Genomic DNA, 27,959 nt, shown 5'->3' on the forward strand with positions numbered 1-27,959 from the left:
AAGGGATTCATTTGCTCACCATCTCCTTTAAGGTCCTAAAGAATTCTTCCCAACTTCATGTGGGTGTGGTTCACAGCCACTGACAAACACAAGTTCAAGTTGTTTTTTAAAAGACTGTTGGCACATTTAGTAACTTACCTTCGTAATGTGTAAGGCACAATAGAGAGAAAATAATGTGTCAAGAGAGTTTTATGTTATTTCTCCTCTCACCTGATGCTTTTCTAAAGCTTCACAAGACAGCCCAGGTCAACGCTGCTCAATCATTTCAATAAGTAAGAACGGGCCAGAATCTCACTTTACCCAGTCACAAATGAGTGGACCTCACTGACATGTCACATGTTTTCCCAGCACAACTGGAGCTGACAACTGAAATTCACTCAAACACTGGGTGTCCCAATGGTCTTGGTGCCGTTTTACGTTTGCACTTTCAACTGCACCGAGACTTTTGGGACATTCTGGACATCACATTCGCTTTTTCAAAAGCATCCAGAAACTTGGTGGCCGCGTTACCACTGGCAGAGTTTATGACACTTGGTTAAATAGCCTTTACCTTCTGATGAGTGCTCATGCAAAAACTATGGCGGCAGATCAGTCATGCTGTGTCCTGATGAGTCATCAGCTCTTCACTGGATTAGTAACTGCTGGTCTAATCCGTTCTAGCTAACTTAGGTTACTGTGTGAAAATAGTCACAGAGGAAATGACCAGGCGGGCGGGTTGGGGGAAATCACAAATAATCGGAACGGATCCAACTGGAGGCCCCCACACTCACAGCCATTTCTCGAGAAACTGTGGTATGAGAAGGGACGTTTTTCTCCTTTCAGCAGCAGCTGGTGAGCAATTCCCCAGCAAGAAAAGCCATTCTCTCCGGGCAAACAGAAAGCAGCCGAGAAGCCAGGCACTTCTCCTGAGCCTTTTGTCTATTTCATTCTGGCCACCACATTTTTCTCCCCCATTAAAGAAAACCAGCCAAGGTAGCACCGCCTCCCTTCCTTCCACGCTTATCACTAACGACATCACCATATCACTACGAACAGTTGGTTAATTAATTTGTACCCCCATCTTCTGGCAGGCTGCCTCTGCACAGCAGAGCAAAAATAATTACATTAGGCTTAAGCAGCCTCACCCTCTTTCTTTTCAAAATTTCTTGTTGTCAGAGGTTTTTTTTTTATGGGTATCTGATCCATAGAACATTACAAATTAGATCAAAATCATTTTAAAATGATAATGTTTCAGCTCTTTAATTTAGCATGAAAGGACTATTGAAATGAGGATTCTGGGTTGTTTTGGGGGGGGGGGGTGTGCACTGTAAGCAGCCAGCTCCAGGACACGAAAGATGAGATAAGAGGACTGTCCTCACCCAATCCAACCCACTCTCTGCCAGTCGGAGACCTTCATCTTCTCCATCCATCAGTCATAGTCCTCCATCAATCCCAACTATTCCGTGACTACAATGCACAAAGCACCACTGGCTGAGAGTGAGCAGGAGGAAGACAGGGACCTGGCCCCCAGGAGGTTACGATCTAATCAGGAAGCCCAAAGTCATGCACATAAAGACAAAATGACAAGAACTGACCACGTTTATGGGACACCTTAAGATCTCCCAAAATGCATCATTCCACTGGATCAACATAACAATGAAGTTCAGTAACAGGAGAGCCTGTCTTGCACAGAAGCTTAGGTACTCAGGTCCCGAGATGACCCGGAAGAGGATTTCACCTCTATGTTGATCCCACAGCACAAGGGTTATACTCATGCACACGCCACTACACATTACGTGCCTGTGATGTATTATTACCAGAAGAACAGAGGGAGGTTTTTCAGTTGTTCAGTCGTTTCTGACTCTTCATGGCCCATTTGGGGTTTTCTTGGCAAAGATAGTGGAGTGGTTTGCCATTTCCTTCTCCTGCTCATTTTACAGATGAGGAACTGAGGCTGACAGGGTGAAGTGACTTGCCCAGGGTCACCCTGCTTGAGGCCAGATTTGAACTCAGGGAGGTGAGTCCTCCAGACTCAAGGTCTAATGCTCTAGCCAGTACACCACCTAGCTGCCCCAGAAAAGTAGGGAGCACCTAACGGCAAGGTACCCTGATGCAAATTTAGAAGGAAAATGGGCACGGCACTCACAAAGCTTAACCTCCAAGCTTCCCCTGACTCTTCCTGCCTCCCCCAAAAGCATCTCCAGCCTATTCTTCCTCCTCCCTCCGGAGACCTCTCTGCCTTGATAAGAAGCACATCCTGCTCTCCTCAGTCCTCTTCTGAGTGCTCCTTAGGAAATAAAAACAACAATGCCAAAGAACAAGGCACTTCTCTCTCCCTGCTTCTGCTCTTCCCACAAACAGTGGCACAGATCAGAACAGTATGAGCCAGAGGCACAAACTCACTAACTGCCAAGAAGGGGTTGTGGGAGGTGGGAAAAAGCTGCCCACACGGCAGCACCAGGATGCCAAGCTGGAAGGGTGGGGGCTGAGGGACAGGCCAATCTTCTCCCTTCCTTCAGGAGGGATCTCAATCTTTCCACATCTATGAATGCAAACATGGCTCTTGTAATCAGCTGCAAGGAGAGGAGGAGAATTCACAAATTTGCAAACAATGATGCAGCATCATTAGCTTTCACATGTGAGGTGATTTAGGAATCAAGCAAGAAACTCCAATTAGGGTTTGTTTGTTTGTTTGTTTGTTTTTTGCAGGGCAATGAGGGTTAAGTGACTTGTCCAGGGTCACACAGCTACTACGTGTCAAGTGTCTGAGGCCGGACTTGAACTCAGGTCCTCCTGACTCCAGGGCCGGTGCTTTACTCAGTGTGCCACCTAGCCACCCCCCAGTTAGTTTTTAAAAACTGCCAAGTCCTATCTGAGAATCATCAACACACAGCAGGCTTGCAAAGATGTTCAGATCAGAGATGACCTGGTCCTCTGTCCACTAATCCATGGGCAGTGAAAGAAACTGAATGAGCCTTATTACTCAATCAAGACCAACATGCAGTGTGCAGGGCAGACAGACACAGATGTATTTACTGGGATGATCCTGAAAGAGCTATCTTTTACTAAGAGTAGGTGGGAAGGAAGGAAATTGCTGGAGCAGAAAGGCATTTTTGGGTGAAGAACAGAGGTCTGGAGTTATTTTTACAATCGGTTCCTTCGACAATCCTCAATCCGGTTATGAGATGTACCACTTACTTACTCATCACAGGCTTTTGGGTCGTGAAGGGTTAGAGAGGAATCTGCGAACAGAATTTTCCACTACATGAGTTAAATCACAGGTCAGATTGTGTAAAGATTCGAGCTGCTAATTTCCTGAATGTCTGAGATCGTCAAAGGGGAGCAGCGTGTCATCACTACAAGAGCCTTTCTACCATCCCAGGAGAAGGAGCAGGAGCAGGGGTAGGGGCAGGGGCAGGGGCAGGGGCAGGGGCAGGGGCAGGAGCAGAGGCAGGGGCAGGGGCAGGGGCAGGGGCAGGAGCAGAGGCAGGGACAGGAGCAGGGGCAGGGGCAGGGGCAGGGGCAGGGGCAGGGACTGGGTCAGGGTTCTATCCCAGCCAGCACTCTGTGAGTACCTTCTACCTTCGAGGCCCCACAAGGAGGGGCTGCAAATGCCAAGACAAAAAAGGCCATCTGTGCCACCTTCAAGAAAGTGGCCATCTCCTGGGGAACACGGCCTTTCAACAGATAAGACACAAGCCCTCAGGACCCAAGAGTAGAGCAGCCACAGGGACTGGGGCCTTCAGACACCAAAGTGCCTGCACACCCCCCTTCTCCCCCCCTGGAAAAGAAGCTTCCTGAGGGCAGGACCGCTTTCTACTGTGTCTATATCCTCCATCTCCAGCACAGTCTCTGGCACAGAAAAGGACATCATAAATAAATGCCTCTTGGGGGCAGCTAGGGGGCGCAGTGGATAGAGCACCAGCCCTAGAGTCAGGAGGACCTGAGTTCAAATAAGGCCTCAGACACCTGACACTAGCTGTGTGACCCTGGGCAAGTCACTTAACCCTCAATGCCCTGCAAAACAAAACAAAACAAAAAACAAATAAATAAATACATACATACATAAATGCCTTTTGGCCACCTGCTTCTTCCACTGAGAGGGGTCTGCAAAGGCATTAGAGAGCAGCTGGCGTGGGATCAAGATATGACAAGAAGGCAGTGCTGCCTCGACCCACGGCATTCATTTGCCCATCCTTCAGCATATGCAGTGACTGAACCAAAGAGGCAAATTGCGCATGGCCAAGCGCACAGCCTCTGCACTCTCCCTAGGTGAAGAAGTGTTCCTTCGGCCAGCTCCGTGTTCTGAATTCAGAGATGAGGCCTCGGGGTGGAAGGTGCACAAACACCCAACTCCGCCACCCATCCAGAATACAGAAACTCAACCCCCCACCCCCCGGGTCTGATCTGATTGTAAGCAAAACCAGGCACGGCCCCTGAAATAAGCCATCATTTGGACAGTTCAGAGGTACAGGAAATGCCGAGAGGGCTCTATACTGGGCATCGGCAATGACAACTAGCCTAGGACAGTCTGGTGTGGCCACTGGACGGAGCTCCCCCTCTGTCCCTGCAGCACCCCCACCACGGGCACAGTGTTTAGACAGGAAGTGCCCGTCTTGCACACAGATGGCTGGTGTTCCCAAACCGCTCTGTGGCGGGCTGTTTCGAAATCAGAATGTACTTTCTCATAGAAACAACGTTACAAATGGTGGTTAGATTCCCATAACTGCCCCCAGATAACTCACTGCACCTGAAATATGAAAAAGAGAGAAGTCCTAGACTGGACTCATTGTGGGGGCCTTATCTTAGACTCACAGATGATGAGCCCTGGAAGGACTGGCCCAACACCCTACATCCGCGGTGGAGGTCCAGAGGGTGAAGCATCTGTGGTGCAACCACACAGCCACGGGGTGCAGAGCGGGCCCCGGTGCTGGAGCCCCAGCCAGCCAGGCAGCCTGAGCCTGGGCCTGTCTTTTAGTATTTGGATCGCCTATGCTTAGCACCATGCCTAGCATACAGCAAACACTTAATCAATGTTGGCTGGAAGGAATTCTGAGACAGTGCAGTGCGGCCCAAGGAGCCCAGGCTCTCACCCCCGTGGGGTCTTCGGCAAGTCACCCAACTTCCTGGGCCTGTTTCCTCATCTGTCACCTAAGGGGGTTGGCACAGAGAGCCCCTCACTGATGTCGTCTCACGTGGCTCAGTTCCCTCCTACTGTGGGCCCAGGAAGGCCAATCGCCATCCCCAGTCCACCTCTAGCCAACCCCTCGTGGAAAGCTACATTCAAGGCCAGAGACACAGGCACGGCAGACAGAGGGCTGAAGAGGCCCGAAGGAGCCGCCTCATCATACTTGGAAAGAGGAAGCCCCGAGCTCCCGGGGGCTCTGGCCCAGAGGGTGCGGGCCTCACAGCAGGGTCCAACCCCTTCCTCTCCCTCCAAGCATACGTGTGGATCAAATGAGAGAACAGATGTGAAGTGCTCTGCCAGCCTCGAGGAGCCCGACTGGGGAGAAGAGGGGATGACTTCTGTAAGGATTCTGAAGGGGTGGCTGACTGGCCTCGGGGGGTCACAGCAGCAGCCTTTATGGTGTCACCTTTCACTTCACAAGTACCCCCCCCACACACACACACCTCCCACTGCCATCAGACTGGTCACAGACACTGGGGGTGTACTCAGGGAGACAGGCGGAGAATGGCCCTCACGGCATGGAAGAGGACAAGTGCCCGGGGTTGGACATGTTATCACTGAGGCAAAATGCTCATCGAATGTGCAGATGAGACAAAGTACTGCAGCAGGGTCACTAAGAACCGGCCAGGGCACCTCCACTCCAAAGGATCTCTGAAAGGCTGGTCCCCTGGGCTAAATCTGATCAGATGAAATTGGGTAGGGACAAATCAACAAATGTAAAGCTCCATGTTAGGGTTCAAAAAATCAACCTCCCAAAAGAGACCGGAAGAAGCCCAGTCGCAAAGCAGTTTGTTGGATAAAGATGAGGACATTTTAGTGGACTCAATCTGAATGAGCGGTGTGAGGCAAGCCGTCCAAAAAGCAGGTGTTGGGCAGCTGGGTGGCGCAGTGGAGTCAGGAGGACCTGAGTTCAAATCCAGCCTCAGACACTTAACACTTACTAGCTGTGTGACCCTAGACAAGTCACTTAACCCCAATTGCCTCACTTAAAAAAAAAAAATCAGGTGTCATCTTGGGCCAAGACCAGGCAAAGCAGGCACACTTCTCTGAATAGGCCCAGGTCACTCGTTAAGTGCCCTCTACCATGGCCCTGGTCTGGCTGCAGCTCCAGTACTCTGCCCAGTTGTGGGCATTGTCCTTTAAGAAGGACGGTGAGGGCAGTTGCCACCCGGGAGTTTCTCTTGCTTTATCTCTGGTCCCCCATGGCCTTGAAGAACCATGACCCGGCTGCTGCGCCGCTGCAGCCTCCCATAAGGGGGATGAGCCTGGGGCGGGTGCTACCCTTGGATTCGTAGGCAAGAGGTTACAGCAGGAATTGAAGACCCTAATGATGTCTGGAGACAAAGGAATTTCTGCCTTCCCAGAGTCTGACGATCTCTTCAAATGGGTTGGGACCATCCGTGAGGCTGCTGGGATGGTATGTGAAGACATCAGGTACAAGCTCTCCCTGGAGTTCCCCAGTGGCTACCCATATAATGCTCCCACTGTGAAATTTGTCACGCCCTGTTACCATCCTCATGTGGATCCCCAAGGCAATATCTGTTTGGACATCCTCAAGGACAAGTGGTCAGCTCTGTATGATGTCAGGACCATTCTACTATCTATCCAGAGCCTGCTGGGAGAACCCAACATGGACAGCCCATTGAACACATGCTGCTGAACTCTGGACAAACCCCACAGCCTTTAAAAGGTATTTGCTGGAACCCTCCATGAAGCAGGTGACTAGCTAGCCAGGAGCCCTGACGCCAGCTGTCCAGCTGATCTTCCCTTCATCTTGTGTGTATGTGTATGTGGGCGCATCTTTCCCCTTCCTCATAACCTGTCTTCTCTCTTCTTACAGGACTGTATCATACTGTTTTCCTTTTTTCTTAAACTCTACTCCAGCCCTCAACATTAATGTATAAATAAATGTGTTATGTTTTGTTTTGTTTTGTTTTTTCAAGGATGGTGAGAAGCTGGGCTGCATCTACATAATAAAGAGGACCACCTGAAGGAACAGAGGACATTCAGGCTGGAGAAGAGAAGGCTGGGGGAGGAAGATGGTGAAAGGCTGTGATGTGTAGGAGCAAGAATGTAGGCAGAGCTGCAAAGTTTGCAAAGCACCTTAGCGGGCTATCCCCATCTCACAAGGTGAGGGTTACACAGCCAGTAGCAGGTAACTGAGGCAGGATGCAAACTCAGACCTTCCTGAGCCCCGAGTCCAACACGGTATCCACGCCCCCTAGATGCCTCGAGAAGAACCTGACTGATTCCAGTTGACCTCCGAAGGCAGAAGCCACAAAGAGGCCGGGAAATGGCCCAACAACAAACAATCTCCCACAGTTAGGGGCTCCCTCTCGCCGCCTTCAGGCAGAACCCGGAAAACCACTTAGCAGAGTCCTCCCTGGGGCGTCCTCCCTGGGATTCTGTGATGTTCTCACAAAACATCACAGAAGGGAAGAGGGCTACAAGGGAAGGGCAGGTCAGCCTGAGGGGCAGGGGGGACAAGGAGGAGGAGGAGGGGAAGAGACCGAGACAGAAACTTCCTCATGCTGGCCACCAGGTGGTGCCACTGATCCCAGACAAGGGGGGGGTGGAGGAGAGAAGCTTTCTGAGGCCTTCCCTCAGATCAAGCCAAAGCCAATTTTCCGAATCACAAACCGAATTAGACTCAGCCATTATCATCCACTTCTCACTAATTAACCCTTGATCAAGCCAACAAGTTGCAGTACTTAAGGAACAGGTTTCCAGGGTTTTCCTCCCCCTGGCGGCACTGGCGTGGGCCAAGCCTTGAGCTGGCAGTGAACCCCAGTCCATCCCCTGAGAGGGGCCCGCAAACCAGGCCTGAGCACACCTCAGTGTCCCTGGGCCAGGACAGACAGGCCTAGTCTCGGGGGTCTTCAAAGGCTGCCCCCCCCATAATCCTCTAAAGGACAAAGCCTGCACCCGGGAACGCCAAGCCTTTAAAGGGGGGGGCTTTTCTGATCCCCCCTACACACACACACACAGACATACAGACACACACCACACACACACACACACACAGACATACAGACACACACACACCAACACACACACACACAACACACACACACAGACACACAGACACACACAGACACACACACAACACACACACACAGACACACACAGACACACAGACACACACAGACACACACACAGACACAGACACACACACACAGACACACACACACACACACACACACACACACTTGTGCCCAGACAGAGGATAATTATGGCTAAGTCCTTGCCTGGGAAGATGTAAAAAGGCCGCTCGCTCGCAGAGGGATTCTATTACAAGATGTTTTCATCAGACAAATAAAGACTTGAGTAATGAAGCCAAACCAACCACTTGTGAGACACATTCCCTGCATGCTCCCTAATTACCTTTTCACAGAACTGACAGCATTTAAAATTTCCTGGGGATTTAGTATAAAAATAAAAACCTGATACCTTTTAAAATGGAGAGCGAGGTCTGTCTCTACCAAATTCTATGCAAATCGCCCAAGGAGCAAAGCCTGGCCTCCCAAAGCCATCCTCATCCTCTCTCGGGATGAGGAGAAGGAACTGGAAGCCACCGCAGCAAGCCTTGGGCAGCCCCCAGCCCCCACACTACCTGGTCCCAGCAGAGTAGGGCCCCCGGGGCAGGACATTATCTCCTCAGGACCCCTAGGGAGGCAGTATCAGGGCCAGGAAGATAAGACCTGAAAAGAGGCTAAGTGACTTGACCAGGGTCACACAACCAATAAGTATTTGAGGTAGGTTTGGAACCCAAGCCCTCCTGACCCAAAGTCCAACACTCAATCTCCTGGATCGGGGCCTGTTTGGTTTGTTAAAATGATGTTTATGGCTATTGTTCGTTTCTTACTTTTCCAGAATGTCTTCCACTATTTCTCACTGCCATCCTCTCCCAGGGAGCCATCTCATAATGAATAATATTTTAAGGAGAAAAAGCAAAAAGAGAGGATTAAAAAAAAAAACAAGAAAACCATCACCATATCACAGAAGTCTAAAAATAAAGGCAGGTCATCGGTCCAGCCTGCGGGTCTCCCTGGTCTGCAGGCATGGGGGTGGGGCGTCCTCTCCCTGAACTTCTTTGGGCCATCTTGGTACTTAGCAACATTCACTTCTACCACTGGGGGATGGTTCTGTCCACAACCATTGTGTTTACAGTTTCCTTTGCTCTGCATCCCCTATACAAACCTTCCCATGCTTCTCGGTATTCCTCATATTCAACGCCATTCACATTGCAACCTTTGTTTGGCCGATCCCTAATCAATGGGGCATCTACCCTGTTTCCAATTCTTTGCAATCACAAATAAAGTGCTGCTATCGATACTTTGGTAGACTGAGAGACTTTCTTCTCCTTCACGATTTCCTTGGGGTATAAGCCTAGCAGTGGAATCTTGGATTCAAGGGAGGGGCGGCATTTTAGTCAATTGATTTACATAATTCTCAATTACTTTCCAGAATGGACACTGGAATTCACAGCCCCACGAACAATGCACGCCTGTGTCTGTCCCCCACTGCTCCTCCAGCACTGCTTGTTCCCACCTTTTGTCATCTCTGCCAATTCATCAGGTATGAGATGAAGCCTCAGGCTTGTTTTGGTTTGTATTTCTCTCTTATTATCAGTGATTTGGAAGACTGGAGGGTCTTACACTTTGTGTAATAATAAAACCTACAGACTTCTCAGAATACTGTTTTGAAATGCATAAAACACATACAATTACAAAGGAAACCAATTCCACTGAAAGGAAGTCTGTAGACTGGACGACCGAAATCCCATCCTATGTAGGGCAAGTCTAATAGCTACAGTCATTTCACAGCAGTGATGAGTGTAAATGATATTTGGAGAGATGTGCAATAACTACAGCATGATAAGAAAAGATCCGTAATGTCTATCGTGGCAAAGCCCCCAGTACTGCTAATACGCCTACGTGCATGACTGAAGGAAACGCTAAATCTCAGCGAGCCCTCAGTGAAAATAAACATGCTGGGTTTTTCCCATTTCAGTCTACACACCCCCTGAAATCCATCCATAAACCCCGCACCCCCACGCCCCGGCCAAGAAGCCATGCCCTAGACGGGGCTGTTCTCGGCTAAACTGGAAAGGCTTCAAGCCTGGCACCAGCGGCAGACCTGAAGCACCTGCCTACCTCAGTTCAAAGCAGCTGCTCGTTACCAGCAGGTTGTCCCTCCACCAGGTAATAAATGATGTGGCCACAGCAACCCATTAAACCGCTAGGAGGCGCCCCAGTGCACAGAGCTCAGCCGGGAAGCCGGCCAAAATGGCCCTTGGTCATATGCTTCAGGCTCAGGGATGGTGGAATGAGGCACAGGGGCGCTAAGACCATTTACAAAGGGACAAGAAAGCTTTGTTGCATATTCCTCAGCCCAGGCTAACAGAGGAGAGAGGACATCTAGGACTTGCAGACACCTGGAAGAACAACTCTCTGCGTCTCCTGGAGAAGACCCATCGTTTTGTGTGGTAGCCTCGGTCCCACCTTGGAACACTCAAAGAAACCTTCAGGCCAAGTCAAGGAACATTGATGAAGTACTTCCTGCGAGCCAGGAAGGTCCTGGCTAAGTACTGGGCATACAAAGGCAGCCAAAGCAGGCTCCGACCTCAGGATGCTCACAATCTAAGGGAGAGATGAGGCAAACGAAGGGGCCAACAAGCCCCACACAAGGTAAACTGGGAAAGGCTGTTTGCAGAAGGTGGGATTTTATCTGGGACTTGGAAGAAGCTGGGGCACCAACATGTATTTCAGGGGATGGACAGAAAACTCCACGAGTAATTGGACAAAATGATCTGAACCAAAGCAACACATACCTGGACACTCAACACCTTTAACGTAAAGGTGATCCCAGAGAAAAACGTGCTGGAAAACCAGAGATTGGGCGCAGGCGGGAACCTCGGAGGCCAAGGATCCCCTCTGCACCACACCCAACCAGTGAAGGCCTCTGGGAGAGCTCCACCCCTGGGCCTAATTCTGAGTCTCTTCCTTCTCTTGTCAGTCCTTCACATTCTCGAACATGGCTATGTGAGTTTTCCCCCAAATGTTTTCTTCTCAAGGCTAAGCATCCATCAAGCACAAGCACCTACTATGTACCAAGCAGGCCCGGTGAGGAGCAAAGGCTTAAAGTCAATGAGCTCCTTCTCCCAAAGAGTCTGCCCTCTCTCTACCGACAGAGATGAGGCACACAGATAGGCACTGGCTTGTATCAAATACATGTGCTGGGGGGCCCCTGGGAGAAGGGACCAGCCAGTCTTGGTGAAAAGGCAGGACTTAGGCTAAGATGTGAAAGGCATGAAGGACCCAAAAAAGACCAAGCATCCTTGGCACCTTCACCCTGCCCATGCAGGGCAATTCTAGGCCAGAGGTTCTAGAGTTGGGGTCCATGAAGTTATTTTTTTTAAATAACTTTTAATAATTGTTATTTCCAAAGTGCTTTCCGTTTGAATCCTGTGTATTTTATTTTATGCATTTAAAAATCTTTTCTGAGAAAGACTCCACAGGCTCCACCAGACTCCCCAGAGGGTCTCTAGCACAAAACAGATCAAGACTGTCTGCTCTAGGTCCTTCACCCTGGGTGCTCCCTAGTGGACCGGTCACTTCATTCATACAGGGAACCACCCACCTCTTCTACCAATGCTCTGCAATGTATAGTCTCACAGACTTGTCTAAAACAGTGCTTCTTCAACTTTTTCACTCCAGACCCTTTTTTTGCCTTTTTACTGCTGCCAAACTTTTTATGATCCCCTCATTCAGTTAAACCCACAGTTTAAGAAGCTAGGCTCTCAAACACTGAGAGATTAAGTGACTTGGCTTGGCCCTGGTCACACAGCTAGTACAAGTAAGAAGAGGGACCTGAACCCAGGGCCTCCTGATGTGAGGCCAGCTCTCTCTGTCCTATGCTATGCTGCCTCTCTCCCCATGCCCCTCCTATGATAGTCATTCAGGACTATTACCCCCACCTTGTCCTGGACACCTCCCTCTCCTAATGAGGCCTGAGATGGATGAAAGGGGCCAAAGGCTGCAGGCCCAGATGGCAGGCATGTCTTCTTCCAGAACAAAGTGGGCGGCACAGGACACCGGGAAGGCTGAATAACAACAGCACAAAAGAGGAGAAATGCCTAGCTCTTGGCAGACCAGGGATCAGAAGTTACTAATGTGGGAGTCACTTGTCTAAGGGTGATCAGAACCAGTGGGAGCAGAGGTCAGGCCTAACCATAAATGAGAAGGAAAGATAAGTCGAGAAGAAGCTGCCTGCAACCCCAAGGGCTCCAACCTGACCCAGCTCCTGACCCTGATAACAGGAAACACAGAAATAAAGACGTGGATTCCGATGATCAACATTTCTGAGAAAAGTGAAAGGACACACCACAATGCCCACCATGAACAAGCCAGAAAGAGCCCAGAAACAACGCCAGCCGACAAGGACGCGTGCGGCTGATCCTCATCAAATTTAATTCGATTCAACCAGCATTTACTGAGCTCCAGCTGTGGGCAGACACGAGGAGCCAGAGCCAAAAAGGCATTTCCTGCCCTCAGAAAGCTTGTATTCTACTGGGGGGTGGGGGGGAAGGAAGGCTAACAAATGCACAGAGAACTTTAAAAAGAGACAGAGACATGAAGTAATTTGAGAGGAGCAGAGCACGTACGGCCTCATGCAGAAGGCCGCAAGTGAGCCTGGCAGCCGAGGAGAGAGCAGTTCCAACAGTCTGCTCCCCAGGGACTGGAGCAGGACAGCCCAAGGCAGCAGGGGGTCAATCGGTCACCCAGAGTAAAGCTTCTTAAACTGTAGGCCGCTACCCCATATGGGGTCGTGTAACTGAATGTGGGGTCACGAATTATTTGGCAACAGTAAAAGATTATGTCTATATACTCTATATACCTGGGATCACATAAAAATTTCTCAGGTAGTGGAAGCTAAGTGGCCCAGTGGATGACAGAGCACTGGCCCTGGAGTCAAAAGGACCTGAGTTCAAATCTGGCCTCAGACACTTGACACTTACTACCTGTGTTACCTTGGGCAAGTCACTTAACCGCAATTGCCTTGGGGAGGGGGGCAGAGGGGGAATTTCTTGAGCAAAATGGGATCCAGAGTGGAAATAATTAAAGAAGCTCTGCTCTAGAGTGAATGCTAACTTGCAAAATGGTATTAAGGGGAGTGGTAGGGGTGATAGGAGACTACAATGGCTTCAAAATTTGCCCACAAGGAGGCAAAAAATATCTCATGCATGCCTGGAAAAGGAAAGTAGCTCATCACATGATAATGAAAGGGAGAGCAGGAAGCGCACCCTGGGAACCCCAAATGATCAAAGATGATAAGGCAGGGATTTCCAGGATCACACGGCCAGAAGCAGCACAGGAGGAGACAGGATGGGTGGGTGGCAATCTGCATTGAGAGAGGGAACATCCACACTGAGGAAATCACAGGTCCATGGAAGCAAGGACAGCCAGAAGGAAGTAGATTTTTCTCTGTTGCTCTGTAACGATCCAAGGTCTCAACCTTTCTCCCAGCTAATTAATACCATGATGTACAAGCTGCTACAGCGAATAAGCAAGAAGCAGTTTAGACTGATCGGGTCCCACTGTCTGCCGTTGCTCCTGGAGATTTTGACCACCCAGCTTCAAGCCGGCACACTTGCACCAAATGATGACCAAAACCAGCAAAGGAAGTGGACAACCAATCAACTACCTAAGGAGTTAAGATATATGCTTCTGAAATTAGTCTGAAAAGCTTTCAGATTGCCTGTGATTTTCGTTCTTCCTGTCCACCATCTCAACAGGTATTCAAATACTGGCTATACTAGTAGTTATCTAAATAACTGTCCCCAAAATGATAAATGTTAGAGAAGCCGTGGGAAAATTGGAACACTAATGCATTGTTGGTGGAGTTGTTAACTGATCCAACCATTCTGGAGGGCATGCCCAAAGGGCTATAAAACTGTGCGTACCCTGGGACCCAGCAATACCACTATTAAGTATGTATCCCAAAGAGATCATAAAAGAGGGAAAAGGACTCACATGTACAAAAATATTTACAGCAGCTCTTTTTGTGGTGGCAAAGAATCAGAAATCAAGGGGATACCTATCAATTGGGGAATGGCTGAAGAAGTTATGATATATGTTTGTGAATGAATAATACTACTGTGCTACAAGGAATGATGCACAGGCGGATTTCAGAAAAACCTGGAAAGACTTACATGTGCTGGGCAAAGTAAGTAGAACCCTTAGAGCATTGTACACAATAACAGCAACATTGTGTGATGATCAACTGTGACAGACTTAGCTCTTCTAATGCCAAAAGACTTAAGATGGAAAATTCTCTCCACATCCAGAAAAAGAACTAGGGAATCTGAATACAGATCAAAGCATACTATTTTCACTTTTGTTGTTGTTGTTGTTGTTTCTGCTGCTTCTTTCTTGTGTTTTTTTTTCTCCTTTTGTTCTGATTCTTCTCTCACAATATGACTAATGTGGAGTATGTTTAACATGATTGTAATGTATAAGCTATATCAGATTGCTTGCTGGTTTTGGGAGGAGAAAGGGAAGAAGTCTGGAATTCAAAACCTTACAAAAATGAATGTTTAAAACTATCTTTATATGTAATTAGAAAAACATAAAATATTATTTTAAAAATAAGTAGGGGGTCTTTTTTTTCCTGATCTTCCTGTGCGCGGTTGTAGGTGACACTGAGCTGCTTTCTGCCGTAAGACTCGGAATCTGCTGCCACTGGAACCTCGGTTGTGCTATTTTCTGGCTGCCCTGCTGAGACCTCACCATGTCTTCCCATGAGACCTTCAGAATCAAGAGGTTCCTTGCAAAGAAGCAGAAGCAAAATCACCCAATTCCTCGGTGGATTCGCATGAAAACTGGCAATAAGATCAAGTATAACTCCAAGAGGAGACACTGGAGAAGAACCAAGCTGGGTTTATAAAGAACCGCCACGATGGTAGCTTAGATTTACTCTTTACCAAGTCCAAAACACCTTACGATGCCAGCCTGATTTTGGAAATTCCAAAAGTGCAGACATAAAAAAATCTTATTCAGAAAAAACAAAAGTAGGGGGCAGCTAGGTGGCACAGTGAATAAAGTCGGTGTTATATAAACACTTCCTATTATTATCCAATACCATGTAAAAATACCAAGATTAGTGTTCTGATCATCCAATATTACTTTCTGTATCATTCTAAGTCAATTAACTACACTTACTGTAGACTCTAAATGAATCTACTCTTTATATTAACTGTATGTTCCTCATCTTTAATCCACAGTCCAGAGACCACCCTTTGCCCACCCACACACTTCTGCTATTCAAATACTAACCGACCAAAATTACCACTCTGAGCACTACAAGTACCACCTGGAACCTATGAAAAAGACTTATTTGACACACAAATTAAAACAATCACTTGATCCATCTGCACACAAGACTGACCCCACAACATCCAATCATGATACTGTCAAACCAAGTCAGTCAGTTCTCGGTACACAGCAGGCGTTTGATAAATGTCCGAAGAGGTATAGTTTTTAAAAATGGATTTATTTGCTGATATGACAAAATCTACTCCTTCAAAAAGAAGTGGCTGGCTGAAATGCTGACTTTTCTAGTCCTCATTTTTCTCAGCAATAAAAAAGACCGGGATCTCCCCCCTCAAAAAAAAAAAAAAAAAAAGATTTTCACATTTTGGGGTTAAAAAGGCAAAACCATGGATAGATATATTGGCCCCATTCTGTCTCCTACTATTATACTGACAAACTTTAGTATCTTAAATATCTCTACCTATGAATCATATGTTCATGTAGTTTTCTGTTTTGTAATTATTTAAGAAAAATGGATGGTTTTGAATTTTTTTTTTAAACTAGATCATTTTCCCTTGCCAGCAACACAGCACAGAGAGATGCCAGGACTCACCAACTCCATGGATCTCCCAAAAAGGGCATTTCAAATGATTTGTTTTTTACCTGCTGTGTTGGCAGAACTATCGCTGTGAGCTTGTGAATGAGATCCATTGCTTATTATTAATTAATGCTGGACACATCCTCTTTTCAGCAACACCCCTGACGATGAGTTTTTATGGAATGCTAATGTCTAACACTCGGGCAAACACAAGTTCTTCAGATGACACACAGCATGTGTAGCTGACAGGCAACAGCAAGACCCAATCAAGAGGAAGGCGAGGTCAAGAATGATGAAAACAGTCTCAAAGTTCAGAAAGCAGGGGATGGTTGGGTGCTAGACCACAGCTATTTCAGACACCCAGGAAGAATGCACAAAGGCCATGTGACCTCACTGGGATCCTAGGGGACAACTGATATAACTAGAAACTAGTCTTCTAAACTGGTGGTCAATCATGAGCCCATCACAAAGGACTGGAAATGGACTTCACATTCAGGCACTGAAGAAGTCCCAATTTTGGTCTGAGGCATCACAGAGGGCCATGATCCTAGGCCCCCATGGGCTCAGCCACCCAGTTATTTACTTTTATGTAGGTAGCGATTCCCAAATCAAAGCCATGCTTCCGCACAAGATGGTTCGTGGTCCTCATCAATAGCAGATGCAGAGGCAGGGATGTAAGAAATAAAAAAAAACAGTGAAAAACGCGACCCGCGGCACATACTTAGTGGGAATCTGTTGCCATGAACACCCCAAGAATGCACGGACATCAAGGTGGCCAGCACTGACCTTCACCCTGCGGTCATTCTTGAAACACTGGATTCAGGGAAAGAATCAACCTTCCTCGTTAGTGGGCACGTCCCAAATCCAACATTGTGGGCACAAATCAGCAAACCCAATGGCAATCTAGACGTGGAAACCTGAGGTTAATGGCTGGACGGGAACTTCCTGTGGGAGCAGCATCCAGCCTGAACCCGGAGCTGGGACCAGGACCTCTCTTACACTTGCCCACGAGGCCTAAGGCCACTGTTTCAACCAGAGCAGAGGAACAGGAAGCTGCATCTTGTGGATGCCTGGGCCTGGCTTCGGTTCATTTCTGCCCCTCAGGGTGAGTTTCGCACTTGGGGGAAAAGGGAAGGGGATCCGGCTGCTGCCTCTTCATAGAAGTTTGAGAACTTCCTAAGTCTCAAAGCAGAGAAAGAAGGGAGCATGACCACCTATATTTCAATAAGACCTTGGAAAGCAAGGAATACCTGAATGTACCCAATGAAGTATGGAAAGAGGGACAAAGTCCCTAAAAACACTCCCACGGGGCTCTGGACAAAAGCAAAACAACCTCCTTTTCCTGCCAAAACAAACCCCGAAAATGTCTGGTGCACAATAAATGGGAGGTTTCTGCCAGCCATCAATCATGGTGACTGGACTACATGGGAGGGGGTAGATAGATGACAAGAAACACCTGAGTTATAAACGCCTATTTTCTTGAGTATCGTTAAATGAACAATTGACTAGACTGCAAACATTTATGGGCTTCGATAATAAAATATGTAAAAATAATGAACGCAGCAGCAGCAGCCATGTAACCTAACACCTGACTATCCATACGTCACTGCCTATTAGGTGTGTGTACTCAGAATCACAGGAACCCCCCAAAACAGGCAGAGCTGAACCCCAAAAGAAGGAAGGTTAGTTGGAAAAGGCACCTTCGATGTGAATTACAAAAATAACAGACCTTTACAGGCAACTGACAGTTACAAAGGACTCCACACAGGCTGGTCCCTTTAATCCCTTTTTGTTGTTGTTCAGCAGTTTCTGACTCTCTGGGACCCCATTTGGGGTTTTCTTGGCAAAGATAATGGAGTGTTTTGCCATTTCCTTCTCCAGCTCATTTTACAGATGCAGAAACTGAGGCAAGCAGGGCTAAGTGACTTAACCAAAGTCACACACCTGGGAAGTGTCTGAGGCCAGATTTGAACTCAAGAAGATGGGTCTTCTTGATGCCAAGCCCAGGGCTCTGACCACTAGGCCACCTAGCTGCCGACTGGTCCTCATACCAACGACGCTCTAAGAACTGCAGGCTGGAAATCTAATTCCAATCTGGTTTCACACAGAAATATATGTTCTCTTACCATGTGTTACGTTCAGAATCAAGGACCAGGTGCCCAACTTTCTAGAGGAATGACCACAACAAATCCTCCTATTACTACAGCAAGCTTAAATGCATGGCACCTGCTAGAAAGTTCTGTGAAGTCTATCTAAACCCATTTTAAACACGTCAATACAGTAACCAATGATTAAGTTGTATTAGTCAGGAGATGGCTGGGGGGGGGGGGGCCTAAGGCACATGCAGAGGTGCTCTGCAGGGGGGGAAGAGGGGCAAGGCCGAGGAGCCTGCAGGCCCACTGGGAGACATGGGCTACCATCAAGGCCTTGGGTGTATCTCTAAGTGTGAACTTCTCTAAACTGGGACCACCTTGTACCCCTAAAATCAGTCACACACAGGCCCTAAAGAAAACAATACCACCTAATAGACCTGTGGGGATAGTTATGAGTTTCCAAGAGTTGAAAAAATATCTTATTCTACAGCTAGGTCTATAGCAGAAAAACAATCCCAGTGACGACCGAAACTGCCTCTTCTGGTGCCATTTCTGGACGTCCCCAGTTCATTTTTACTTCTGCCACCTCAAAAATCACGGAAGAACATTCACCTTTTCACTCTTGGGGAGAGTGGCTTGAAAAGAATTTGCAAGAAGCCTCAAGAAAACCCAAACCCCAGATTTCCAGCTGGGCACTGTCACTCAGCATGTAGGGAAGACACCGAAAATGCAAATTAAATGACTCCCTTTTTAGGTCAAAACACAAGAGCCAAGGAGGAAATGAAAAGAGCCAACTTCCCATTTCCAACAGAGTTTAAAAAAAAAAAAAGGTTTGAAATTCCAGTTCGTTAATTCAGAAAAACAAGGGAAGCTTGGATATGCACTGTGGCAAAGCAGCAGCACAGGAAAAATAGGCACAATAACCACCTTGTGAAGGAAGGGATCACTAAAAAGAAGGGGAATAGTAACGACTATGGCTCCCACTGACACCGCTTTAAGAGGAACAAAGCATTCTTCGTACTTTCCTTCACAACAACCCTGAGGGGCAGGTCCTATTTATTATTAACTTCATTCTACAGCCAAGGAAGCTGAGGGAAAGGGAAGGGACTTGCTCCAGGTCACACAATAGCTTAGTATCTGAGGCAGGATTCGAACTTGGGTCTTCCTGACTCCAGGCTCAGACCTCTATCCACTATGTCTGAAATCTGACTTTAATTTATTAAAACAAAAACACCAACAATGGTCCCTGAGAACAGATAAGGAAACATACTTCTCTCATCTGTACAGGGGAGTAGGAGGCTACTGCCCAGGTGTTTCTGCTTAACTATTTTTCTTTGTTCAAAAGGATTTGATGGGGGGGGGGGAGAAGATATTTATGGAAATTTTTGTTGTTTTTCAGATTCTCTGTGACCCCATTTGGGGTTTTCTTGGCAAAGATAATGGAGTGTTTTGCCATTTCCTTCTCCAGCTCATTTTACAGATGAGGAAACGGGCAAACGGTGAAATGACTTGTCCAAGATCAGATAGCTAGGACGCGTCCAGAACTGAACTAACTCAGGTCTTCCTGATTCCAGGCCCAGTGTTCTATCCACTGTGGCACTCTACTATCCAATTTGTAGAAATTTATAGAAATTAGCAGGATATAAGAATGAACTACAGTAATAAAAAAATTTTTAAAAGAAATAAGAAAACCCAAGCTCATGGTTTATACTTTATCATTAGGAAAACAGTAGTGTTTTCTTTCACTGTCCATCAAGAATTCAGTCAGTAATTCAATTTGCATTTAGTAAGTGCCTACTATGTGGCAGGAAGACACTGTTAACCACTGGGGATACCCCCTGCCAAGGGACAAAAGATTGTCCTACTCCCAAGAAGCTCACAGTCAAATAATAGGTAAGAGAAGATGGTCAGAATCACTGAATTTTAGAGCTTTCGGGGTACCTGAGGCTAACTAGTCCAACCAAAATCTAACGAAGACTCCTCTATGACACCCCAAGCAAGTGGCCAGCCAATCTATGCTTGCAAACCTTCAGAGGTGGGGAAGGCCACTAATTCCAGAGTTGGCCTAATAAGAAGAAAATATTTTCTTAACAATTCATTTTTTATATCCCAATGATTTCCATAAAGGGGAATTCTAATATTTTAAATTTCTTTGCTCACTACAAGCCTAAGTGGGCTTCAAGACACTTTTCAGGGCAGGTAAGGGGTTCAATAACAACCCACTCCTTCTTCCATAAGACTGTAGAATTCTGGATGAGGCAGGGGGAGGGTATCATCTGTTAACATGTGTTCCTAATGGATAAACACTGGATAATTATTTTTCTCTAGACTATCCCTTCTGTGAAGGAGAAAAAAATTGGTAAGTTAACAAGAGACTTTATAATAAAGAGAAAAAATACTTAATCTACTTTTGTATTATGAGTAGCTAAAATCATCCTTCTCTTTTCTCTTCTGCTCATTTGCAGTAATCCCTGCTGTACAGGATAGATACATACCGACCCCTCTGCCTTGCTTCCCTACCTACAGTCATAGAGAGTGTTAAAATAGACTGAATTCAAAACCTGATTTTTTGCATAGAACTTCAATCAAAAAAAGACTCCAAGAATCAGATCGGCTACATTTAGTTTTGAAATACTGCTGTAAATTTTGAATATCAATGTGATGAGGAGGTAATCCGTTGCTAAAATGCTATTTAAGGGGAGGAATTCCACTTCCCCCTTTCTTTTTAGAAACACTTTCCAGTTGGTATAAATCCTGAATGATTCTATCTGCCATCTGCTGACACGTTACCTTCCATTGATTGATTCTTTTTTTAATTACTTTTCATGCACCCTGGTGCCCCTAGCTTCCCGGCAGGTTAGGGGGCAGGGGGCAAAGAGTATCTGAAACATCTTAAGTCAGATGTCTTTAAGATGTTGGGCAGTTTTGATGAACCGGGCTTTTCCCCTCTTCATTCTTTGAGGTAAAGGATGGCTTTGTGGGAAGGGGAGGAATATGTTCGGAAATAAAGGTACACATCAAAACAAAATATATCAATAAAAAATTTTAAACCATACATTGGTTCCCCCACCCCTGCCCCGCCCCGTCCTGTCCCGTCCCGTCCCAATCCACTAGAAAAAACACAAAAACACAGTGGCTTTGAGGTTTTAAAACAAACTGAAAACACCAGGAACAAGCAACAAGATCCCACCGCACTTTGAGTGTTACCATGCTGGGACACAGGACAGGGTGAGGGATGAAACTATGGAGATGTGAACACCCAAGAGTAGGGAAAACACTGCGGCCTGACCCAGGGAAAGCCCCAGGACTGAACACAAGTGGTGCCCCCAAGAAGGGCTACCACCGAGGCCTTCCCCCGAGTTCAGAGCTCTGTAGACCTTTTCCATTCATTCACCAGGACACATAGTCAGCCATGAGAATAAAAGCAGCCGTGGAAGGGCGTGACTTTCTTCAAAACTTAAGGCAAAAGACTAAAAGACAAAAAACAAAACCACCCATAGCCTTGTCTTATAATTACTAAATGTGAGTAGTCTTCAAAGTAATCTTAATTTTCATAATTTCAAAAGAAGGTTCTATGTTGCTAGACCAGTGCCTATGACTGACAAAGGACACACATACATAAGACTGCACAGGATTCCATTTCTGGACCATGGAGGTGGGATAGGGTGGGGGAGCTCAATGGGTTGGTTGGTTTGCCCAATCCAGAAGCCCAAATCTAAAGAACCACCCTCCTCCACAGGCTGTTTTCATTAAAAAAAAGAAAGAAAGAAAAAGAAAATGGAATAAATTCTAATATTTAAGAAGATGCAGATGGAAAAAAGTAACAAGAGGTATTCAATTAACGCAATCTACATGCCCTCTAGGAATGCCACAGAACAGTGATGACCACCAGCTCTCTAGGCTTGGGCCGCAGTGTACCTGGGCACTTGAGATAAAAGGAGCTAACCCGCTACCATCCTCAAAGAAATTAACTTGTTTAAAAAAATGTAGATCATCTCCAAAAAACCAAAACAAAACAGTGAGAATGAGGAGGGAGGGAGTGGGGGGGGAGATCATCTCCAGCACATAAGTGAGTGCCTGCAAGAGAGTGTCAGAGTAAGGACAACCTGAGTTCAGTCAGTCAGTCAGTCAACAAGCACTTATTAAGCACCCACTATGTTCCAGGAACTGTGGATACAGAGAAAGGTAAAGAATGGCTCCTGTTCTCCAGGAGCTCAGAGTCTAGGGAAGGAGGCTATAAACCATACATGGGGATGACGCAGGGACTCTTCCCACCAGGGAGCTTGCCCTCCCCACACCTTAACAGGCACCAGAGTGCAAAGCCATGGCCTTCCAGGTATCAACCTGCCACTGGACCCCAGCTCTCTTGAGGTTGCTGACTAACCTTATAGATTCCCTGGTTTTTTAGCTCTGATTTGCTGCCTAGAGTGTTTCACTAACTGGCACTTACATTTTGCCCTTGGCTCAATTCTGTCCCTATTAATTTGTGACGGGCCCATTAAAATGTGAATTTCACACTTGGTTGCTACCCTTCTGCCTCAATCCCACAGGAAAGCCTGCATTCTGGACAGTGTCAAGGCCTAGCTAAGCCTAGGAGTCAAAGGGAACCCCACCCCCGAACACTGACCCACAATGGTTGAACAGGGTCTCCAGCTCCAAGCTGTGGTCTTAACTGGAATCAAGGTAGGAGCCATGCCTGAGGATGGACGGATGGGGCACATTTTCTCTAACTAAACACAGGATGAAAAAGGGCTGGCAATTCCAACTATTCTCCCTCCGGTGGGCCAACTCAACCTTTCTAGTATTCTTTCCAAAACAGAGAAATGAGTTAAAAACTGGACATCAAGTCGAAGGAAAACTTTTAAAGTAATTGTGAAGCTAACAGTCGTTTATCCTTTTCATTTTGAGAGATGCATGCAAACTCATGGATACAGCATCCTGAACAACTCAGAAGACCACTGGACCCAGGGGTGGGGTGTCTCATGAGACCTGCCAAGAAACAGTCACTGAAGGAGAACTAACACTAGATTAGGAACTGGTGAACTGGGTTCAAAGCTGGGCCCTGCTTTTCCTTCACCTGGTTCATCTCAGCCAAATTATTTATCCTCTAAGCCTCCTTTTCTCACCTGTGAAGGAGCTGGACTGAAGAGCCTGTAACCCTCCCCAGTGAGGGCACGGAACAGGAACTGTTTAGCAAAATAAAAACAGAACATAGACAATGCTAATATGTGATTTTCTAAGTCAACATGCAGCTGTGAGGGATCCTTACTGATGGCTTAGCATTGAGTCTACTAGACCAGATCATCTCTGGAAAGCTAAGGATGCTAAGTGACTCAGTTCTCCGGGAGCTTCCTCAAATGTAGAGGGAGTGAGCTGGATTATGTCTAAACTCCCTTCTAGCTTTCATATTCTCAGATAACATTCTTCCTATTAACTGCATATAAAGATAATTTGGATAAAATTCAGGAGTATTTCATGAATGATCCTAGCTTTATCTTTTCTTTGCAACTCACTCATTTAAAAACATAAAAATGTGATGATGATTTCCACAGAAATCACTACTGCCACCACATTCTATTAAAGATTATCGCACAAAATAAAGGCAAGGTGAAAAACAATCTGAACGTGGCAAGGAAAGGAACAAAATGACCCTTCCGAAGTACAAATAAACCCACAGCTGACACTGGACCATCTGGGGAAAGGTAGGGGATACATATAGGGAGCAGCAGAGAAAAGAAGGAACCAAAGAGATCTTGGATACTGACAGATGTTCAATTTTCACCTCCTTTCCCCGGCAAAACTCTTGGTGGACCCAACAGGGATCACCTGCTGCCTTCTGTTCACATACTGCCTCTGAAGAGATGGCACTTACCCACTTTTAATGATTTTCAGGGGAAATCCCTGCCCTTGTCCCATCCTCCTATCAAGAGGATCCACAAAATCCCAGGTCCAACTCTGCCCCTTCTATGAAACTGTAGCTGGCTTTGCCTACCGTCCACAAGAACCCTATCCCGAGCCTCCTTAACATCAGTGCCATCTCCCTGTTGATTCTCCCCAATATCTCTTCTATTCAGCTTCTTTGGACCTAGCTGTTTTCCTGCTGTCTCCTTCAGGAGACTGTGAGCTACTTGAGGACAGAGATTTTTTTTTTTTGGCCTCACATGATGGCTGTCACATAGTAGGTGCTTAATAAATGCCTGCTGACTGATCTACCTTGCTTTTTTTTTCTGAACTCCCACAATCCGTGTCACAATGACCACATATTGCTGCTGTCCACCAGCATTTCCCTGATAAGTCTCTTCTCAACTAGATTACAAACTCTTTAAGAGCAGAGTTAGTGAGTTAGATGTTTTTATCCCTACAAGCAGCTAACACCAAGCTAAGCAATTGGAGAGGATGAGGCTCTATATGGATACTTAGTGACTGACTCTGATGCAGGCCTGGAAATGGTAAAAAAAAAAAAAGAAAGAAAAAAAAAGAAAGAAAAGAAAAAGATACAGAAATCTCTGTTGTCGTCAGGGAATGGAGTGTTCTAGTTAATCCAATATTCTTCTTAACCGAGTTAAGGTATACATGTCATAGGATTATCAGTTCTCAAAGAACTAAAATGCACTCAACAAAACTGACCTGGACACAAATGATCTTTGATGATTCAGAACACGGATTCAGACTCTTTCTGAGTGCCTCATCATCACAAACATGAGTCTTCTACTGGCAAATTAAAGGAGACCCAATAATAGAGTATCGGGGATGATGGAAGCATGAAAGAGCTCACCCTATTCCATTCTAGAAAAGACAGTCAATTCTCAGTGCTCTAGTAATGAAGAACAAGTAAAATACAAAAAGTAAAAAAAAAAAAATCGAAAATTCATTCATATCTGGCTTTGGAATAGAGACATCCATCCATACATTTAGGTGGGGGCACAAACAAACAATTATGCCTGACAAAAGGTGGTACGAGACCTTAGGCCTTCAGTTAATTGGCAGTGAAACAGCTACAGATAAGTTACAGGTAGATGCATTTCCATTCGATTCATAAAGCATTTAGTGAGTGCCTAGTGTGTACCAGCCCCTGGGCATGGTATCCAGTAGGTGATGCCCAAACTAGGGAGATGATCAAAGAATACAAGAATCACAGGAAGGCATTAAAAATGAGTCCTTCCAGCTGGACCCCAAAGGGTCACAACTGAGCTGACACCCAGGATAACCCTAACACATAGAACCTCTATTCAGAAGTATTAGCAATGCCAAGCAGAAAGGCTCTGTAAGATTAAAAACCCTTTCCAGAAAACAGATACACACAGCCAGGTGAGTCTTCTGCTTTAGAGTTTCCTAAACATCTACCCATTTTCAAGGATCTCCAGAGAATATGCACCACAAGATTTTCATATTTTTAATGCTGAGGCAGGCTACCAATTGAGCACCCAAACCGGACTAACAACTGATTTTTCCTATTGCAACATCTCTGACAAGGGCTGGGCTTCCGAGTCTCCTTTTTAATAGCGATTCTCATTTCAAAATCAATGTATTTGTTCTGTGATACACTCCGATCAGAAAACCTCTATTGCCACCCGTAGCACCGGGTTACTGTGTGCCAAGAACTCCACAAGTGGCCAATCCAAAGGCCCAACAAGCAGTACCAATAAAAGCTCAAGGCAGCGGTAAATGACAACAGGCCCAAGATGGTTCTTAAAAATGGTATATATCCCTGTTAGTGCCTCGTGTCCCTAGGCACGGGGCTCTCAGACCTGAGGGAGAAAAGAAAAGGAAAACACACACACACACTGGCTCTGGGGTGAGAAAATGTAAAACCCATCTGCTCTGGGATTGTTCTAGGAAAAAGAAACCATATAGTTTGGGAATCAACACTCCGCATCCCTCTTTCCCCATCACCAACCCTTGGATAGCTGGGTAAGCTCCAAGTGAATCTAGCCTAGGATCCCTCCACAAACTCAGGAGAGGGCCTGCTCTGTAGTCCCCACACCGCCGGACACCCACTGCTAGGGAGAAAGACCAGCCCAGAAGTGCACTTCATTCTCCTTTTTGTCTTCCTGGGAGAGCCTTAAACTTGACCCCCGGGGGCCTTTAGATTCCCACATAGCACCTGCTCAGCTAAAAACCGGTTCAGACCAAAAACGGACCACCAAAAATAGCCAATTCATGGAATAACCGGATTCATACCTGCTAGATTTGGGTAGATGCACTACTGACAGATGACACCCAAACTTGTGCAAAGAAATCCAAGTTTCAAATCTGATTTTTCTTTGCCTTTGCCAACTTTGTTTAGAAATTATTTTGGAAAAAAGCCTGCACTAAGAGGCCAACTTCTGTTTAGTTCATCAGGACCTCTAGGTGTGAGGTTTAGCGATGGTCCTGCCCCCACAAGACCTCCCCTAAAAAAGCCCTCCCCCTTGAGAGTGCCCGGGTTGCTCGAGTTTGCCCAGCTCCTCATTCAAGTGCCTTCATAAGAATTCAGTTTCCAGAGCTGACAGGCTAATGATCCCTCTTACCCCATAGGGTAGGAGGATGCTCTCAAGTTGGAGGAAGTACCTTTGAAAGCAGAGTTTTAAACTGCCCTGGCTCCGCCCCCTTCCCCACCCCCACCCCCACCCCAGCCCATCAAAGCTCCCCAATCACGATCGCGGCGGGGGGGAGGGGGGGTTGAGGGGCCCGGCCCGTCGGCCAGGTAAACGAGGTGAAGTTGTGCCCCCGATCTCGTCCCAAGCAGCTCAGGATGTGAAGGACTCACCTTCTCGGCACAGCCGCATTACTTCGCGGTTCTTCCCAAACTCCTTCAAACTTTCCTCCAATTCTGATCCTAGGAGAGAGAAAAACACATCGCCCAGAGCGGCCGGTCAGTGGCGGGGCGCGAGCGCCGAGCCGGTGCCCAGCCCCGGGCAGGGGAGGGCAGGGCAGGGGCGACCCTCCCCCGGGGGCAGGGGCCGGGCCGGGTCCCGAGGGCGGAAGGCAGGAGTGTGGGGGAGGAGGGGGGATCCTCACCGTCCTTCCCAGGAAGTTTCGCAGCTTCTACCCAGTGGTTCCACGGCTGTCCGACCATCGCCTCTGGACTGGGCAGAGACCTGCGCTCCCCGACGGTCGCCATTGTGGCTGCGGAGGTGGAGGCGCCGCCGCTGCCGCCGCTCGCGCCGCCGCCTCCGCTCTCCGCCAGCCGGAGCCGCGGCTGCTGCTGCTGCTGAAGCGGCTGCTGCTGAGGCGGCTGCGGCTGCTGCTGCTGCTGCTGGTGGTGGTGGGGCGGCCGCGGTTGCTGCTGCTGCTGGTGCTGCTGCCTGGCGGCCGCTGCTGCTCCTCCCGCCGCCGCCGCCGCCGCCGCTCTGCGCGGCTCCCCTCTGACGTCATCCGCGGCCCTCTCCGACATTCTTTCCGCTGCTACAATGTAACAAAAAAAAGGGGGAAAGAGTCGCGGGGCTTCTTAAGGAGGCGCTGCCGAGTTGGGGCGGCGTGCGCGGCCCGGGGCCAGGTGGGGCGCGCTGACAGCTGCCCCCGAGGGCCGCTCGCCCGCCCCTTCTCGAGCCCCCGGGGCGGCGGCTACACCGGGGAGCGGGGGAGCGAGCGGGGCACAAAGTCCGGGAAGGGCGGCCCTCCCCCGCTCCGGCTCCGGCTCCCGCGCCCGCGCCTCGCCGCCCCCGCCCCCGCCGGGCGTTTGCTTTCAGTTTCGGATCAACCTGCCCCAGAGGGGCCGCCGGGGCCGGGCCGCCCGCCTCTGCGGCCGGGCCCGCGCTTCGCGGCCGCCCGGACTCGGATGCCCCCCGCCGGCCCCCCGCCCCCGC

The 27,959-nt window shown here is 47.7% G+C and overlaps 2 protein-coding genes and 1 pseudogene across 2 annotated transcripts in view; 2 read left to right on the forward strand and 1 right to left on the reverse strand.

The window, feature by feature from the left end:
* Positions 1 to 27,959, reverse strand: part of ATXN7 (ataxin 7) — a 139,482-nt gene that overhangs the window by 71,660 nt on the left and 39,863 nt on the right. Inside the window, exons 2-3 of the mRNA XM_043974999.1 lie at positions 27,172 to 27,558; positions 26,921 to 26,989 (exon numbers count right to left, since the gene is read on the reverse strand). Of these exons, the coding sequence (XP_043830934.1) occupies positions 26,921 to 26,989; positions 27,172 to 27,547 (445 nt within the window). The 5' untranslated portion in view covers positions 27,548 to 27,558. The remainder of the gene's footprint in view (positions 1 to 26,920; positions 26,990 to 27,171; positions 27,559 to 27,959) is intronic.
* Positions 6,370 to 6,897, forward strand: LOC122734287 (annotated as a pseudogene).
* Positions 14,960 to 15,115, forward strand: LOC122734288 (60S ribosomal protein L39-like). The gene has a single exon (XM_043975001.1). It carries the CDS (start codon positions 14,960 to 14,962, stop codon positions 15,113 to 15,115), a length of 156 nt encoding a protein of 51 aa, XP_043830936.1.

Source organism: Dromiciops gliroides, chromosome 1, assembly GCF_019393635.1.
Source record: "Dromiciops gliroides isolate mDroGli1 chromosome 1, mDroGli1.pri, whole genome shotgun sequence".
Lineage (NCBI taxonomy): Eukaryota > Metazoa > Chordata > Mammalia > Microbiotheria > Microbiotheriidae > Dromiciops > Dromiciops gliroides.